The 16910-nt window shown below is 49.9% G+C and overlaps 3 protein-coding genes across 3 annotated transcripts; all 3 read left to right on the top strand.

Annotated features, from left to right (window-relative positions):
* Nucleotides 1–5005: 5005 nt before the first annotated feature.
* Nucleotides 5006–5734, top strand: FPRO_02931 (uncharacterized protein; the record flags this gene model as incomplete). The annotated part of the gene is made up of 1 exon (XM_031226913.1): nucleotides 5006–5734. One exon carries the CDS (start codon nucleotides 5006–5008, stop codon nucleotides 5732–5734), a length of 729 nt encoding a protein of 242 aa, XP_031077402.1.
* Nucleotides 5735–7409: 1675 nt separating this feature from the next.
* On the top strand, nucleotides 7410–9212 carry FPRO_02932 (uncharacterized protein; the record flags this gene model as incomplete). Its single annotated transcript, XM_031226912.1, has 5 exons — nucleotides 7410–7517; nucleotides 7562–7906; nucleotides 7964–8183; nucleotides 8235–8317; nucleotides 8367–9212. 5 exons carry the CDS (start codon nucleotides 7410–7412, stop codon nucleotides 9210–9212), a joined length of 1602 nt encoding a protein of 533 aa, XP_031077401.1.
* An 818-nt stretch (nucleotides 9213–10030) lies between these two features.
* FPRO_02933 (uncharacterized protein) lies at nucleotides 10031–16300 on the top strand (the record flags this gene model as incomplete). Its single annotated transcript, XM_031226911.1, has 2 exons — nucleotides 10031–10322; nucleotides 10386–16300. 2 exons carry the CDS (start codon nucleotides 10031–10033, stop codon nucleotides 16298–16300), a joined length of 6207 nt encoding a protein of 2068 aa, XP_031077400.1.
* Between the last annotated feature and the right edge of the window lie 610 nt (nucleotides 16301–16910).

The raw sequence follows: 16910 nt of genomic DNA, 5'->3' as shown, positions 1-16910 counted from the left end.
TGCATATTCTTGCACGCCCTGAGTTGTTTCTCGAAGAAGCTCCTCGGAGATCCAGTCCTGAGCGATCAGGAGGCTTTTGGGTAGCCAAGCCACATGATGATTTTCTCAATGCGACTTACACGAGATGCGGAGAATGATAAAAATTTATTGAAAAGAGCCAAGAACTCCGTCTCTTTAAGAGTCTTTGGCGTTAATTCCAGGGTCTAGTTGATGGTTGCTGTCAATATTGAGTTCCTCGTACAATAGGTTAGCAAAGTATATTGTAAAGACTCCGTCGTCCAAATCCTTGGGCTGCAAGCTAATGGACCCATCAATATCAACGCCAACAATTTGGTCAAGCCCATCAATTTAGTCCGTGGGAAGAAGTTCCTTGCCATTATCTGAATTTGGCTGCCAAAACCCAAGATCTGCCTCTCAAGATGGCCATATGAAGCATTTCGGGAGATAGCTTTTGCCCGAACTCTTCATTCCCTAGAGGGACTTGCCTAGGTAGTATTCATTAGTTCTTTCTTGGCAATATCCTGGATGCTCTAATAAGGCCGTTGGTCGCCAGCTTTGCTCCGGCGTCCGAACAAAAAAGTCGCTTCGCAATCTCATCACATCGCAAGGTATTTCTGATAGACGTGCGTGCATTACCTAGTCCCCACTCGAACGAGCCCAAGCAATTCTCTTATTTCCAGCACGCTTAGCATAAGGTTTCTAACTTTGAATGCTCGGTTGCACAGAACCATGCCGCCGCCGCGAATTTCGGGCCCATAGAACGCGGCGGTTTTCAGTATGGCGCATACTAATTACCAGATTCTGGGGTCTTGGATCGACAAGGCAGCTGCTAGCACGGGTCTATGAAACATAGAGGAGGATCATGTTACCTAAATTAGACGGGTAGATCAGACATTGGGCAGAGATGGCTCGCACGGATGGCATGGTGGTGTCTGCTTTGACTCGCATGAACAGCTAAGAGAAACAATGTTTATGCCGTTATGCCGAGCATGCCATGAACGTCTGTGGGTATGTGATACACCATTGTTAAGGCTGAGGTTGAAGATGGGAATAGAATCTGTGCAAAATTGAGTTTGCAAAATTCAACCATGTTGAAATTACCCATTCAAGGGACCTGTGCCTGATTTATGCTGTTGATCGTGGTCCATCCAAGCTTTGTCTGATCTTAATCGGCTCTCAGGGACAACATCGAAAGAGCGAGACCAGTCTCGAAATAGATGACAATAGAGTCGAATGCCTTTTGGTCGGCATTGTTCTGATCGCCAAGAACTCTTTCATTCCACGAGCAGACCCTCGATGTATTTTGTTTACTGATCTTGAGCGAGAGTTTGTTCAGGGAGAAAGAGACTTCAGCCACAATCCTTATACCCATTCATCCAGCGACCGAAAAACATCTCTGAATAGACGTCACATTCGAAGCCTAATGCACAAGCCTCATTGCTGAATTCCATGACAGCTTTTGACGGCTGCTTAATCTTGGCTAGGAGCCTCATCTACCGCTCCCATAGCTGTTGTCCTCGGACTGAGGGATTCACGAGTTACCCGACACGCCATTCCTCTTCGGGGTAGAAGTTGCGCGGGGGATAATGGTTGGAATGTACCCTAGCCGCGCCCTTTAACTTCAACAGAAGATGCAGAGAACGTGCTACGTATGCAAAGCCCAGGCAGAGTTTCCTTCTGGACGTTTCTTCCTTCTCGGCGTAAGCGCACTTAAGGTATATGCCGTCAGATGAGGCATGGAAAAAGTATGAGCCTGGGGAGACCGAAGAAAGAAGGAAGGTTTCATGGAATGTCACTGTTTCGAGCGACGGGTATCTCAGGTACTTCCGTCACCGGAGGATTGCGTGGAACCGCGGAGCCGTCATGTGGGTTTAGCCTCCGGTCCCCATCGCGGACCGAAGTGGAGGGGTTTGACTGCGGACAGAGTCCGGGCGAAAAGTCATCGTTTGAGGTGCGGTAGTGAAAGGCCATTCGACACTGTGATGTCGTCTTGTGGGATACGAGCAAGCCTCGAATACGACTGTAAAAAACAAAACAGTTATCGGTAGTTCAGTGGGATGAGAAAAGCGGTAGACTCGTAAACACAAACGCCTCATGCTGTGGACTCCAGTAGTCTTGTTGGTTGCGGTTTTATTAGTGCAACCGATCTGATCTGATATCAAGATACAAGCTATGACTCTGGCGTGAAAAATTGGTAGCTGGGGATAGCTTCAAAGGGTCGGGTCTAGTCTGGGAGTCTAGACACGGCACAAGCTGGGGATTTGCTGATCGCATTCTGCTTTGAGCAAAGCGGGAGTGCCCAGAAGTGGTGAGTGGGTTCTGAATAGGCACTTGAAAGCCTCAACGCGAGTTTGACGAGTCAAGTGCCACATGGTGTACTTATTGAGGACAAAGCTGCGCCTCCATGGCTTTAGCCGTGGTAGAGCGAGGCTACAGTTTCAAAGCCTTGGCGTTCGTGGTTCATTGATTGATTGCGTGGACACTGAACATTGAGAAAGTTACTCGACAGGATAGGGCCTAGTTTGCGGTGCCGGGAAAATGGCAGATTGTCGTTCTTGTTCCGGGTTCCTGGGACAGGGAATGTTGCCAAATGTTAGCGTTTCAGCGCTCCCTCTCCTCTCTTCTCTCTCCTGGCTCAGGCTCGTTACAAAGTACTTGTCCCTTGCTTTTGGGGTCTCGCCTCGTCTCGTCTCTTCCCCTGCCTTGTCCCATTTATGCCTCCGGAACAGAAGCCGACCTATTATGAGCAATCCCAAGGGTGCCCCAACCGTGCGAGATGCCTAGGGTGCAGTAGTATTGGCTGGCGTGACCTGTCCATCTGTGTCCGTGCCACCTTTTGACGGGCCGACCAGGTACATCCATCCATCTCAATCATCTTCAGGCCAGGACTGCTCCTTCGCACGGGCGGGATCGTACTGCAGCGGAGACTAGGAACTGGCGGGTACTGACACTAATGACGGGACGGAGTCGGAATCACGGAACGCTCACAATGATCCTGATGTTGCTGCACCTAACAGAAATAGCGTCTTATTGTCTCTGCTCGCGATAACCAATTAGGCATCCAAGACCGTAATGGCTGCAGCAAACAGTGGTTTCAAAGAACAGTATCCGTTCGGTCACTCGGCTTCCGCGGAGGATTAGGGAAAATTCATGACGAGCAGCAACGCCTCACGTTTTACAATGGAAAGCTTCACAATAGAAAGGCGAGACAAACCAGACAACGCAAGAAAAGAGAGCGGTGATTCAAGCGAGCAGCGCATTCCTCTGGCAAAGAGCTAACCCGTAACTCGGCAAAACGAGACATTGCCGGGCTCGTAAGATGTTTGGGTTAGGGTTCGGCGAACTCACATGCCGATCAGGGACCGTCTGACAACCACGTCAATTCAAATGAAGAAACGTTGACAACCCTTCAGGGAGCAAGAAAACTTTGTGACGTTTACTAAGAGTGCCAAAATAATCTAGTCTTGAGCCACAATAGAACATACCAAGTTTACCTAAGTCTTTTTGTCACTTAGTTAAGTGGTCTTAAGTTTTTCTTGCCTCCACCTGACAAGACAACTCATTTCAAACAGTTCAAGGGCTGAGCGGGAGCTGGGGAAAAGCAAATAGCCTCTGTTCTGAATTTACTTACTGTACGGTTAGACCCTCCAGCCGGCTAATGTTGAACCGTCTGTTCGTAACCGTACTGTATCGTCTCTAAACCAATAGAATTCTCGACTGATCATCACGAAGTATCCTCGTGAACAACCCCCAAACTCGGGATGAGACAAACCAGAAATCAGATGCATCGGAAAGACAATGAAAGACAAAACGGGACAAGGATCAAAACTCGCTACCGTACCTAGGTTCAGGTAAACCCGCTGATGCCTCACTCTGCTGGGGTCTTCTGCTCTGGTGACTGGTGCGCCTTACTCGCTTCTCTTCTTGGCAGACCATACTTTTGGGAAAGGCAAGGGGAAAATCAGTGGGTGATCATTTTAGCAGAGCTCCGTCGGTACCTACACTGCTACAGTACAGCACAGTCACCCACCTACATACACCGACACCGTTGCGACTAAATTAGGCCATGGCAAGCCGCAAGCCCAGGCTGGGCGTCTCCAGGTCATGTCTCCAGCAGTTTCTCAATGATGACACGGATCCGCTCTGGCGTTTTTGGTAAATGGAATTACGGACCTGCACTAGAGGATGTACCTACAGCTGATGGCTGAGGCTGCAGTAGACTGGCCCAGCCCAGCCCAGCCTAAAACAACAAGTTAAACCTGAAAGGAGTAGACTTTACGAGCCAAGGGGTCGGAAGAGAAAAAGCAAGCAGCCAGAAACAAAGATATTAAAAGCATCCTCTATTCCCCCGTTTCTCAAACGCGCTGATCTCTCTCTTTCACGATCGCCAACCAATCCGCGAAGTTCCGAAACTGAGAATACAATTACCACCTATTACAGTACCTTTACAGTACAAGCACGGGCTTCGGGCTACCTCACCTCTTCCACCAAAATAGCCGCGGATCCTCATCACATTTACCTACACCCCCCGGTCCTAGGCTAGTCAGCTCAACACAACAAAAGACAAACAAAAAGGACCAGGAACAAGGCCCAGGGTGTTATTCATTTCGATCCAATCCAGTTCTTCATATATCCATCTGCCAGCACCCCTACCACTTCAACTTTTCCCATCTTGCTCTTCCCTTCAAGACATTCTGCTATCCAGCTGTATCTGTCAAGAGCAGCACCAAATCCAAAAGCTTCGACGAGCTGGTCTCTTGAAACGTCTAACAAGCTTGGGTCGTGTTTGTGCTCTCACCTTGCATACACGCATGCATAAACATCCTTTAATAGCAACAACCTGACACGCATATTGTCTTGTTTGCTTCCCCGTCGACCAACAACCCATTCTTGCCCCTCCAGCTCATCATCCGACCTGCCTCAGCCATATATACCGATACAGCACCTCGACAACGTTTACTATACCTCCCTACATTAGTCAACACCAACTCACAACTCCGCAACGATGCTCCGAGGAACCACCTCCAACGTCCCCAAGGTCCCACTCTTTGGTGTACCCAAGAGACGCAAGCAGAGGCAGCAACAAGAACAGGAGCAAAAGGACAAAGAAGAGCAGCTTCGCCTACAGGCTCTTGAGGAAGCTGAATTCGCAACCAAGGCCGAAACTTCAGACTTCCTCCTCTACTACCTTGAGCGATCCCCCTTCAGGGACCAATCCGATCAGATCTCCATTGCCTGGGAGAACCTACCTAGCCTAGGCGAGCTCGAGTCTTTTGCCAGGCTCGACAAGACTGCTGGCACACAAGCCTGCCGTCGTTTATTCAAGGCCGTCGTCATCTGGGACGATCTTGGTCTTGATCTCTGGGAGACCCTTAACAGTACCTTCCACCCTGAAAGCGACGAGGAGGACAGCGACGATGATCTCCTCGACGAAATCTCAGAAGAGCCTGTTGGCTGGGATCATGCAAGCCCTCGAAGATCCCGATCTCGCGCCAGTTCCAGGACATCTTCCTCTGAGACACATAATTCCGAACGCTCTCGCCAAGTCTCCTCGGAGCGACACAATCAGCGTGAGCATAGCCGCGACTCGCGCAAGACAGCTTCCGCACGAGACCAGAGTGTCAACGGAAGACTACCTCCCCGAAGACCCATGGGTCTCCAGGGCGGTATGATCAGCGAGTACTACGACAGCCCCTCACGGTATCGTGTTCCCAAGATTGTGCGCGTCCTATAAGCGCTTACACATTACCACTCTACGAATATTTCTTTTTGTGTTTGATATTATACTGTTTTTTTTTTGTTTTTGTAAGCGGGAGTTGGGACACTAGCCAAGTTCGCAGCAACCGCCATACTAGCCACATAATGGTTTCTTATGTTTTCTGAGTATTAGCAAGGCGTTATGGACATTTATGCAATGGCACCGGACAATTACGGATTACGGGATACCACCAATATCACAGCTGAGGGATAACAGCTACCATATTATTACTATAGTACAGCAACGAACAATCTACCAAATAATTTTGATACATACCTTACACAGCCATGCAATTCTTGAGTGATCGACGTGAAAATTTGGATGGCTCCTCTTGATGCAACCTTCAAAGTTTGGAGGTCTGTAACGACCATAAACACTACCAAGGAAAACACCTTGTCTTGAAGCTAGATCGTCGCTATTCTGACATCACCCAAGATCCGTCGTCGCAACATCGAGATATGATCGGATTGAAGGGAAAAGTCGACGTCATGGTGGAGGGAAAATTAACTGCCGCGATCTTAAGAGCCGGAGAACCTGGAAAGTTACGTACCCGGCCAACAAGACAAGACCTGGCCAGACTCATGTCCGGGTAACTCTATCGAGACCGCAAAGCAATTTCTTCACCACATCAGTTGATCGCCTTCTTTTCCATCACCCGTTCGTCAACTGATCACCATACTCACAGTATGCGCTGTCGTATCGCCTGCTCTCGTCGCTGACTCGTCTCACGTCGTGAGTGATTCAATCCTTGGCATTGTCTTAAGTTACTGAGCGTGGAGGTCATTTCAGGAGAGCCAATGGTTCGAGGTGTACTCCGTACTTCAGTCACTATCCGTGTGGCGCCGGGGCTAGCTCAATCAGGAGTATGCACCCACCGGCTGGGATGGCTGGATGGGTAAAGTCTTCATTCCCAATTCAGGTATCGCTTTGACCTCCACTGAGGACCAGTTGAGACGAACGAGTGTTTTGGTCATCGAAACACCCTCTGGAAATAACATGTGAGACCTGAATCAACTAGGTACATATGAAACTTGAGATCTTGATGAAAGGATAATTCCGTCTCCATCTAGTTTTGGTTTCAGTATATAACTTGGTGAGACTCAACATCTCTATTCAAGGGAAATTAAATCGTTTGTCTGTTGCTCTGGTCGAACAAAACGCATGCAGCCCAGGGGCGCTAAGAAAAGCCCACGTCTTGTGATGATTGAGTCGACGACCTCTTCAGCACGCACCCTCAACTCTGAAACACTTCGTTTATACGGAGTAAACTCTCAGCAGCTGTCTCACCTGAGTAGTTTTCTCTTTAAGCATGAGATAACTCTATTCTCTGCTTAGATGCAGGGCCTGACTCACTCTACTCTTGGGTGGTGGGATGAAATGCAGCTGATGGTGTGCTGTACAAGCTACACAAGTTATCTCATCTAGCCTCAGGGGTCCTGGCCCAATTTGTATCTAGACTCGAGAGGCGCTGTTTGAGGCTTCACACCAGGAGAATAGGGCATTTTACAGGATAGCCTGGCTGCTGGCAAGATGAAGAGCTCCTTTTCGAGACGGAATGTTCCGGCTGCATTGTGCGCAGCTGAGTGTGAGGATCTTTGTTTCATTTTTTTCTGTGCTTTTTGGTGTTTTTATTATGGTGTTAGTCCACACAATGAAGCACTTATACGGCCTCTCGTGTATCGGCCTGTTGGGCTTGGCTGCCCTGACTACCGGAAAAGATGTCTCCTACGTGACTGACCTCGAGATCTTTACCTACTTGGTACGGCACCTGGGAAGAGCATCAGTGCGATACTGACCGTTTAGGCGCCATGTGTTTCCAGCGCAATCTCATACAATGTCGGCATGCAGACATACTCGACCATGTGCGGCGACTCAGAAACCGAGTTGCAGAAATGCATCTGCTCGACTCGAATGGACGAAGTTGCCTCATCGATCTCGACCGATATAGAATACAGCTGCGGTTCCAGCGCGACGGAGGATCTGTCAAGTGCGTCTAAGCTGATGCAGAAGTACTGCAACCAGGAGGAACACATCACTTTCTTTTCGCCAACCAAGAATATCGTCGAGGCATATATAACAGATCTTCCCGAGTTGGCATATCTCCCGCCTTGCGCGCAGTCGGGATTATCCTACGCCGTGGTCAATATTGTATGAAAGCTTCCAAAGTCCAGTGATAGGGGCTTGGCCTGACTAACATGAATATAGGGGTCGTCAAGGTGCCCTGAAGCCGCCGAATTGAATGCGCCGTGTGTCTGTAACAAGAAAGATGTCGTTCGGGATATTACTTCAACACTGAGGAGTGCCGTGAAATACTCATGTTCTAACAACGGAGACGTCACGTCAGCCCAGAACTTCTACAGCGAATTCTGTCGGATGAACGACGGCACAACGTCCTTTGCACCCCCGAAAGGGCCTCCTGGAGATAGTGAGTCTTAAATCATATCTCATGGAGTCATTCTAATGTTGCTATTGTCAGTGTCATACTACATCACAGCCATGCCGCATTTCAAATCTCTCAACAAATGTGCCCAGTCCGGGATAGCTTCTGCAGTTATGGAGGTTAGTCTCAAAGTTTCGATACGCCATCATGTCTCTGATAACAGTGCAGCAAAGCTCCTGGCTATGTGGAGACGGTCCTCAAGAGCTGGCTTCATGCATCTGCATAAAATCAGGGATGTCAAAGATCATCTCTAGCAGTTTGACTGAGCGAGTCAAGGACTACTGCGATAGCACTCACATTGCCAACGTCACATCCGCCATCGACGTCTTTCGGTACTATTGCAGCGCCGCTGAGAGTTTGGTCGTTGCTACAGTCAGCCAATCAATCTTCCAGTCTTATCCGACTGCTAGTTCAGGAGCTGGCCCAAAGACAACAGGTCCAGGAATGACTGGTTCAGCTGGCGCAACTGCAACTTCCAGTTCGAACACTGCGAAACAGTCTGACCCTGATCATGAGGATAAGGAGGAGGATGAATCAAAGACGAGTATCGCACCGATTGCTGGGGGAGTTGCTGGCGCTATCGTGGTCGCCGCTCTCGGCGCGGGACTATTCCTCTGTATTCGAAGAAAGCGTCAACGTCAAGCCAAGGGCGAAGAACTCTCCAATAATGCCGACGGGCCTCCAGAATATACTGGACATCCAGAGCTCATGGGTAATAGTGCTTATATCAAGGGCCACACTGCACCACCCATTGTTTCCGAATTGTCATCGACCACTTCTTTCAAACCGGAACTAGGCGGGGGGCAGGGCATTTCAGAGCTCCCTCCTAACCATGCACCCACAGCTGAGCTTCAAGCTCACCTTGCAAAGTCTAATTGGGGGCATTCACCAGCACAATCAGAATATGTGTCACCAGTGAGTCCTGCGCCAGCATATTCTGGCCTTCACGGAATGGGTTTTCAGTCAGGGCCTGTGGAGGCTTATGAGCTGGATTCTAATATACGAAGTCGATAAAAGGATATTGATCTCCTCTATTCTTGCAATGGCTTCAAAAGCTGGCGTTATGGTTGCTCTTTGGTAACAGGAGTGAGTAATTTAATCACGGGTTGTTGATGGATACCAGACAGATTTCCAGTTTTGATGTTACCAGAAACCTGTAATTATATATGATCGAATATGCTTTCCATTCTCTTTATATATTCGCACAAATTGTAGCCCAGATCTTGCTGTGTGCTCTTGATTTTGAGTGAGATGGATGGGTGAGACTTCAGATTATACACTCATGGGCCGCAGGCGGGTTGGATCGATTAACATAATGTGGTTGCACTTTACAAGAGTAGTCCAAGGTTTTCTTCTTCTTCTTCTTCTTCTTCTCCCCCCCCCCCCCCCCCCGCCCACAAGTGAGTAGGGCAGAGATGCATTAGGAGGGGCTTTACCTACACTGCCTAATATCTGTAGTCAAGACTGCGTGTGATTGAGGCTCGGAGTGTAGGGTAAGCTCGTGGTGGGCGGAAAAACAGGGCGCCGTGCAAACGCAGCTTCCACCTGCGGGTGGCCCGTGCCCGTTGCTTCCCCAGTAGCAAACGTTGGCGTGTTGCATCTCAGCTTTGGAGCTCCAAATTTCCTACCTTAGTCTCTCCAACAACAAAGGCTCCATTTCCTTTGTCGGAGAATTTCATCAACGTCCTACCCTCATTTGTTGATCTGATAGACGCATATCGAAGCGACAACCGACGTGGACTTGGGCTTCTTTTCGATTTGGCTTTCACCCCTCGAGCGCGCAGCTGCGGTAATGACGAGTATCGCGCTATTGACCTGATCCGACCTCGACCATGGCGGCCGCAGACGTGGACATCGGCTACGTCGCAGGCCACCTCGGCCTCGACCAGCCCGTTATCGCGTCTCTAACGACAGAACCGACCGTTGAGCTCGTCAACATTGTTCTACAGGCTGTTGCAGCCAAAGCGCACGAGTTTGACACCCTCTATGCGGAAAAGCTCCAGACCGACATTGAACTGGAGAACGCGGTGCGCAGCTCTGAAACGCGATCGCAAACTTTCAAAGCTACTGCGGATAAGGCCCTCAAAGATGTTGAAGAGGCTAGGCAGCAGCTCAAGGACGAAGGTATGTTTTAACAGACCGTGCGAAACCAAGCCAGATGGTTGTTGACATTCGCTTGCCCCACAGAAACGAAGCGACAATCTCTCGAGAATGAACTTCAAGTTTTCAAATCTAAGAAATCGGATTACGATGCCGAGATCAAGGCCCTGAATGACAAGATTGAGACCCTTCAATCTTCAAACCGAACCAACTTGAGCATTATTGAATCCAACAACAAGCGCGATCAGACTATCACCGAAGAACTTACGAAGCAGCACCAGCGAAATGTCGAACTTTCTCGCGAGATCACTGCACTGCAACAATCGGAGCAGAACGCACGGGGCCAGCTCAATAGTGCCAAGTACCGAGAAGAATCCCTACAACAACAGCTCGATCTTGCCCGAAAGAACAGCGAATGGCTAGAGAATGAACTCAAGACAAAGAGCGAGGAGGGCCTCAAGTACCGAAAGGAAAAGGGTGCCCGTATTGCCGAGCTCCAGCGACAAAATGAAGACATTCAATCTCAGGTTGACTCCTTAAAGAGAACAGAGCAACAGCTCCGCGATCGACTCGATGCCATGCAAGCCAAGGCGGATGACGCTTTGGTGAAGGTTCAGAACCAGGAGGGAACCTTTGCGCAGACAATCGAGAGCTATAAGCATGAGCTTGAAGCTCAGAAACGTTTGGTTGAGATGTCTAACCAGCTGAGCAAGAAACACCAAGAACGAGTGCATGATCTTGAACGTGAAAAGGAGCGACTTCGCGATAACTACGAGACCGAGCTCCGACGCGTTCGGGCCGAGCTTGAGCAAGAACGCCAGACCACGAGTGAGATGGAGGAACGCATTAACCAACTTCAGTCCGAAGTTGACGAGCTCCAGGCTCGTATGGAGCAGCACGCACCGCCACCCGAGTCTGCACCAGAAACCCCCCGTGCCAACGGCTCCTTGATGCGACCTTCCTCTCCATTCGCAACCCCGTCTATGCGAACAAAGGGTACGATAACCACCACCCAGGCCCTTGACCAGCTGTACCAAGTTAAGGGTCAACTGGCTACTGAAAAGCGTCGCAACGCTCAGCTTTCCGAGGAGCTCGACAATATGATGACTGCTCTAGAAGCAAAGGCCCCCGAGATCCAAGATCTTCAAACTGAAGCTGAGCAGCTTCGTGAAGAGATTACTCGAATGTCAGAGTTGTCTCAAAACAGCTTTGAGGAACGAGACAAGGCAAAGCGAGCAGCAAGGAAAGCAGAGAGCGCACTCGCAACTTCGCAATCTGAAACAAATATTCTGCGCACTCAACTTCGAGATCTCGGTACTCAGATCAACATGTTGTTGTTCCAGATCCACGCCATGGAGAAGGGCACAGACCGACTCACTGATGAAGAGACTTTCCGACTCCAACAACTACAGAAAGGAGAGATTTCGGAGGAGGCACTATCAGATATGTCCGACACTCACCAATTCATTACGCAGAAGCTGGTGGTGTTCAAGGATATTCAGTCTCTGCAGGCCAAGAACGAAGAGCTTCTTCGCATTACTCGGGAGCTTGCCAATCAACTCGAAAGCGAGGAAGCACTCGCAGAGAAGCACCAGGCCAAGCAAGACCACGACATGGTTGAGAAACTTCAGCAGGAACTTAGTCACATGACTGAGGAGGCAAGATCTATCAAGAAGACGATGGAGAGCTTCAAGACAGAGCGTGATATGTTCCGAAGGCTTTTGCAGCAACGAGGTGTTCACGGTGATGAAGCATCTATGATGCGCAATTCAATTGCTGGTGGCGAGCGTTTGCCCTTGGCTAGTATTGAGGCAACCGAGCAAACCGAGGCTCTGAACGAGGCACTGCGCAAGCTTCAGTCTGAATACGACAACTACCGCGAGGCGCAGGACGGAGTTCGTAAGGATTTGCGCGATCAGATGGATGCTCTGTCAGCCGAACGAAACAGCCTACAGACCGACAAGGTTAAACTTCACGCCGAAGTCCGCCTTGAGTCTGAGAGGCGTGAAATGTTACAAACCAACTATGTGGCACTTCAAAGTGAGAACCGTGAACTCCAGAAGCGAGCGCAGACCTTGTCTGAGACCGCTGCTAAGCAAGATATTCGGACGCAACAGGTTGCTGAAGAGCTCATTGAAGCCAGAGGTTTGCTTGATAGCGTTCGTAACGAGACTGCGAACCTGAAGGCAGAGAAGAAGCTTTGGAAGGACATTCAGGATAGATTAAGCAAGGACAACGAGAGCCTTATTGAGGAAAAGAATCGACTCAACAATTTGTTAGCAACTCAGCAATCAATCGAAAATGAGCGCAACATGGCTGATTCGGAAGCCCGACGCAAAGCGCAGGCCAAGATTGAAAGCCTCGAACAGGAATTGAGCGACGCCCAAAGAAAGCTCACTTACGAAGCAGAGGAAACCAAAAAGTTGCAACTCAGGAAGGAGTTCGAGTCAAAGGAGTCACAGAAGCGAATCGACGAACTCATGGCAAGCCTGAGCCAGATTCGTGAGGAGCATGTCGCTGTTAAGACCAGCAGGGATCACCTTCAGGCTCGCGTTGATGAGCTGATGGTTGAGCTACGAAACGCTGAGGAACGAGCTGGAAGACTCCAACCCCGACCTACGCCCCGACCTGGAACTATTGAGGTTAGCGAGCAACAGCAGCAACTCGAAAACGAGATCCAGGATCTCAACGTCGAGATCTCCGACCTGAAGCGAAATTTGGACATGGCCAATACATATCTCGAGAACGCGAAGACCCAGGCTGAGCAGTTCAAAGAGCTCAGCCAGGCTAATGAAGAAGCGCTTGAGGATCTACGGGGATCACAAGAACAATACAGACAAGAGATGGAAGCCATCATTGAGGAAAAGGATGGGAAAATCAAGGAGCTTAGCCAGCGTGCAGAGGACTTATCGGCGGAGTTGTCTCGCTCTAACACCGAGCTCTCTAGCCTACGTGACTCCCAGGGTGAGGTTGCACGACGATATGAGGACGAGAAGTCCATATTACAAGAGGAGGTGAACCGACTGAAGGAGGAGAGCGCAAGGCATCTGGAGGCAACTCGCTTCCATCAGCAAGATCTACGTGCTCAAGCTGAAATCGCCTCCAAGGCTCAGCAAGACTACGAGCAGGAACTAGTGAAGCATGCTGAGGCTGCTAAGCTTGTTCAGCAACTACGAACTGAGTACAATACACTCAAGAGCGAGGCCGCATCGCTCAAGTCAGAAGCGGATTCTGCAAAGGTTACCCTCGCTCAAAGCGAAAGCTCTTGGGAGGAACGTCGACAGCAGCTGGAGCAGGAGATGACAGAACTTAAGACTCGAAGAGAAGATGTCAACTCCCAGAACAAGATTCTTCACCAACAACTAGAAGCCCTAACTACACAAGTTGCCGCGCTTCAACAGAAGCGAAGTGGTGGAGAAGAGGAGGACGAAAGAATGTCGCCAGTTCCCCTGGGAGACGCCAGTGATGGTCTACGGGAACTCAACGGTTACCTCCGAAGAGAGAAGGAGATTCTCGAGGTTCAGTATGATCTCAAGGCTCAAGAGGCCAAGCGACTCCAGCAACAACTTGAGTATACCCAGTCACAGCTAGACGAGGCACGTCTCAAACTTGACCAAGAACGCACACAGGCTGCCCAGAGTGGTCGCACTTCAATGACACACCAGGATCTCATGGAGAAGCTCAATGAGCTCAATATCTACCGCGAAAGCAGTATGACATTGCGCAACGAGAATCAGCAACTTAAGGACCAGATCGGCGAGAAAAACAAGAAGATTGAAGAGATGGAGGCCCGTATCCAACCCCTGGAGGCTGAAATTGACACGCTCAAGACTCAGAAGTCTTTCCTCGAGGATGAAATCAAGCAAATCCAAGAGGATCGCGACCGATGGCAGAAGCGCACTGAGGGCATTCTGACCAAGTATGGACGAGTTGACCCCGCTGAGATGGAGCAGCTTAAGGAGAAGATCACCGAGTTGGAAACTGAACGTGATGCTTTGAAGCAAAGTGAGGAGCCCCTGAAGGCCAAGATCACCGAACTCGAGACTACCATGGAAAGTGAGCGAAACAACTGGAGTACCACGCGCGCCAAGATTGTTGAGCAGGCCAAGGAACGATCAAGGAAACTTACCGGAGAGAAGAACGAGGCTATCCAGCGTGCCAATCAACTACAAGAGAGCCTGGACAAAGCTACAAGTGAGCTCGAAGGCACCAAGAAGGAGGCAGAGGAATCAAGAAACCAGAAGTCTGAGCTTGAACAACAAATACAAAACTTCCAGAAGGAGGTTGAGCAATTACGACAACAGGCTCAGACTGCAAACTCTACCCCTACTCCTGCCCAACCCGCCCAACCTGCTGAAGCTTCCGTATCTTCCGACGTTGTTGCTCAGCTTGAGCAACAGCTTGCCGATGCTCGTAAGGAGCTCGAGGCCATCAATGGGCAGAAGCAAAGTGCAGAGCAACAGCTTGAATCTCTCCGCAATGAGTTGCAGACTGTTATCTCTGAGCGTGATGAGGCGACAAAGAAGCTCCAAGAGGCTACTGTCAATGCTTCTGCTCAAACTACCGATCAGACCCCTGCAGAGCCCGTAGCTGCCGATTCCACAGAGCAACCTGCTTCAAGCATCTCCGACGAAGAGAAGAAGGCTTTGGAAGAAAGAGTTGCAGCTGCCGAGGCTAAGGCTGCAGAGTTTGAACAGAAGGCCAATGAGGTTGAGACAAGGATTCAAACTACTATCAAAGAACGCTCCGACAGGATGCGGGATACCCTGAACGCCAAGCTGAGGGAGAGTCGAAGCAAGATGGAAGAGGAATACAAGAAGAAGGATGAGGATCTCAAGCTCAAGTTCGAGCAAGAAAAACAGATCTGGCTCGCCGAGAACCCCACAGCCAGAAACGCTGATGTCACCAAGACCGAGCCTGCAGATCAACCCCCTGCAACACCGGCCAAAGCAGAAGCCCCTGCTGTGCCTGCAACACCTTCATCCGTTGGACAAACCGATCTGTCTCAGCTCGATGATACTGGCATTCGACAATTCTTGGCGACTAACCCTACAGTTAAGAATATTGTTGCCGCCAACATCAAGAAGAAGCTTGAGATAGAAAGCTCCAAACTCAAAGCGGAGCTGGAATCAACAATCAAAACCGAGTATGAACCCAAGATTGCCGCAGCTAGGGATCAAGCCCAGCTCATGGAGTCAAAGAAGTCAACTCTACGCATCAACATGGCTGAGAACAAGCTGAGAGCAGCCAATGCGAAAATTAGTGTAGTCGAGAAGGCTGTTTCCGAAACTCCTCAGAAGCCCGTGGTTGAGGTTTGGGAAGTGGCCAAGGTTGCTGTGGCTCCCCCGGCAACACCGGCTGTGGCAAAACCTACTCCGGCCAGACAGGGTTCGGTTGCGGGCGTGCCTCCATCACCATCCCCTGCGACACCTGCAGCTGGTGCTAAGGCTGCTCAGGGGACACCAGCTGCAACTCCGGCGGGACAACAACAAGCAGGCTCAGACACTAAGCCAGCGCAGGCGGCAGGGCCAGCCCCGGCTACCAGTGGAATTCCCGGTCCCAAGACGAACAATCCGTTCGCTGTTCCAGCTAACGCTACAACGGCGGCTGCACCAAACCCATTTGCAACTAACAATGAAAATGGTGTAGCACCCGCTGCTAAGCCAGGTCAGCAACAGACGCAGGCACCGCAGCAGGCACCGCAGCAGCAAGGACAACAACAAGGCCAACAGCAGGGACAACAGCAAGTCCGATCTGGCATCCCTATGCCTCGTGGTGGCGGACGCGGAAGGGGTGGAGCTTATGTGCCTCCTGGCCAACGTGCAGCCAGTGGACCTCAAGAGGGTGGACATGGTAACGCTGGCCGTGCAGGGCGAGGAGGCCGTGGTGGTGGACGCGGTGGTATGAACCCCAGTGCCAACGATTTTCAGCCTGGCAACAAGCGGCCACGAGGAGATTCGGAAGTTGGTGGAGGAGCCAAGCGAGCACGCGGAGCGCATTAGTAAAGCGCTGGGGTTGGGATATTTGAAATGTACAACATGAAAAGGGCATGTAATTATTGTGTTTTGGCCATTAAAGGGGATGAGAGAATGGATGACGGTTCATTTGGGAGTGTTAAAACAGCATTATTATGTCTCATATACTTATTGGGTTCCTAAATGGAAAAAGAAATACATTTCCTTGTTTTACAATCTGAAGTCTTTTGTCGTCTAACGCTAGAATATAGGTGATTGATTGACTACAATTCGAATTATTATGAGAATACTCTTAGTGGTGACTTTATTCAAAGTATGCTTAGAGTGAGATTAGATTATCATAGTAGTTTACGGCCGACTTCGCGTCATAAGGCCGTCTTGAAAACCCGCTTATCTCATCTCATTATTGCAACCGTGGAAGTCAGAAGTTTAAGTATCACTCGAGAGAACCAAAGAAATCTCCAGCGACTGATGTCCTGTTGTTGTTGTTGGTGGGGTGTTGGCGGATCGGCAACAGCTTTTGCCGATAACGATAAGCTAAGAAAAAGTTCGGAGGAAACAAAAAATTGGGGACCTTCCTATAGACTTCGAGATCAAACTCGACAACAGAAACCCCGTTCAGCCGACTCACCCAACG

Source organism: Fusarium proliferatum, assembly GCF_900067095.1.
Source record: "Fusarium proliferatum ET1 genome assembly, contig: FPRO_scaffold002, whole genome shotgun sequence".
Lineage (NCBI taxonomy): Eukaryota > Fungi > Ascomycota > Sordariomycetes > Hypocreales > Nectriaceae > Fusarium > Fusarium proliferatum.
Note: the sequence above shows the minus strand (reverse complement) of the source record. Positions and strands in the feature narration are given on the sequence as shown.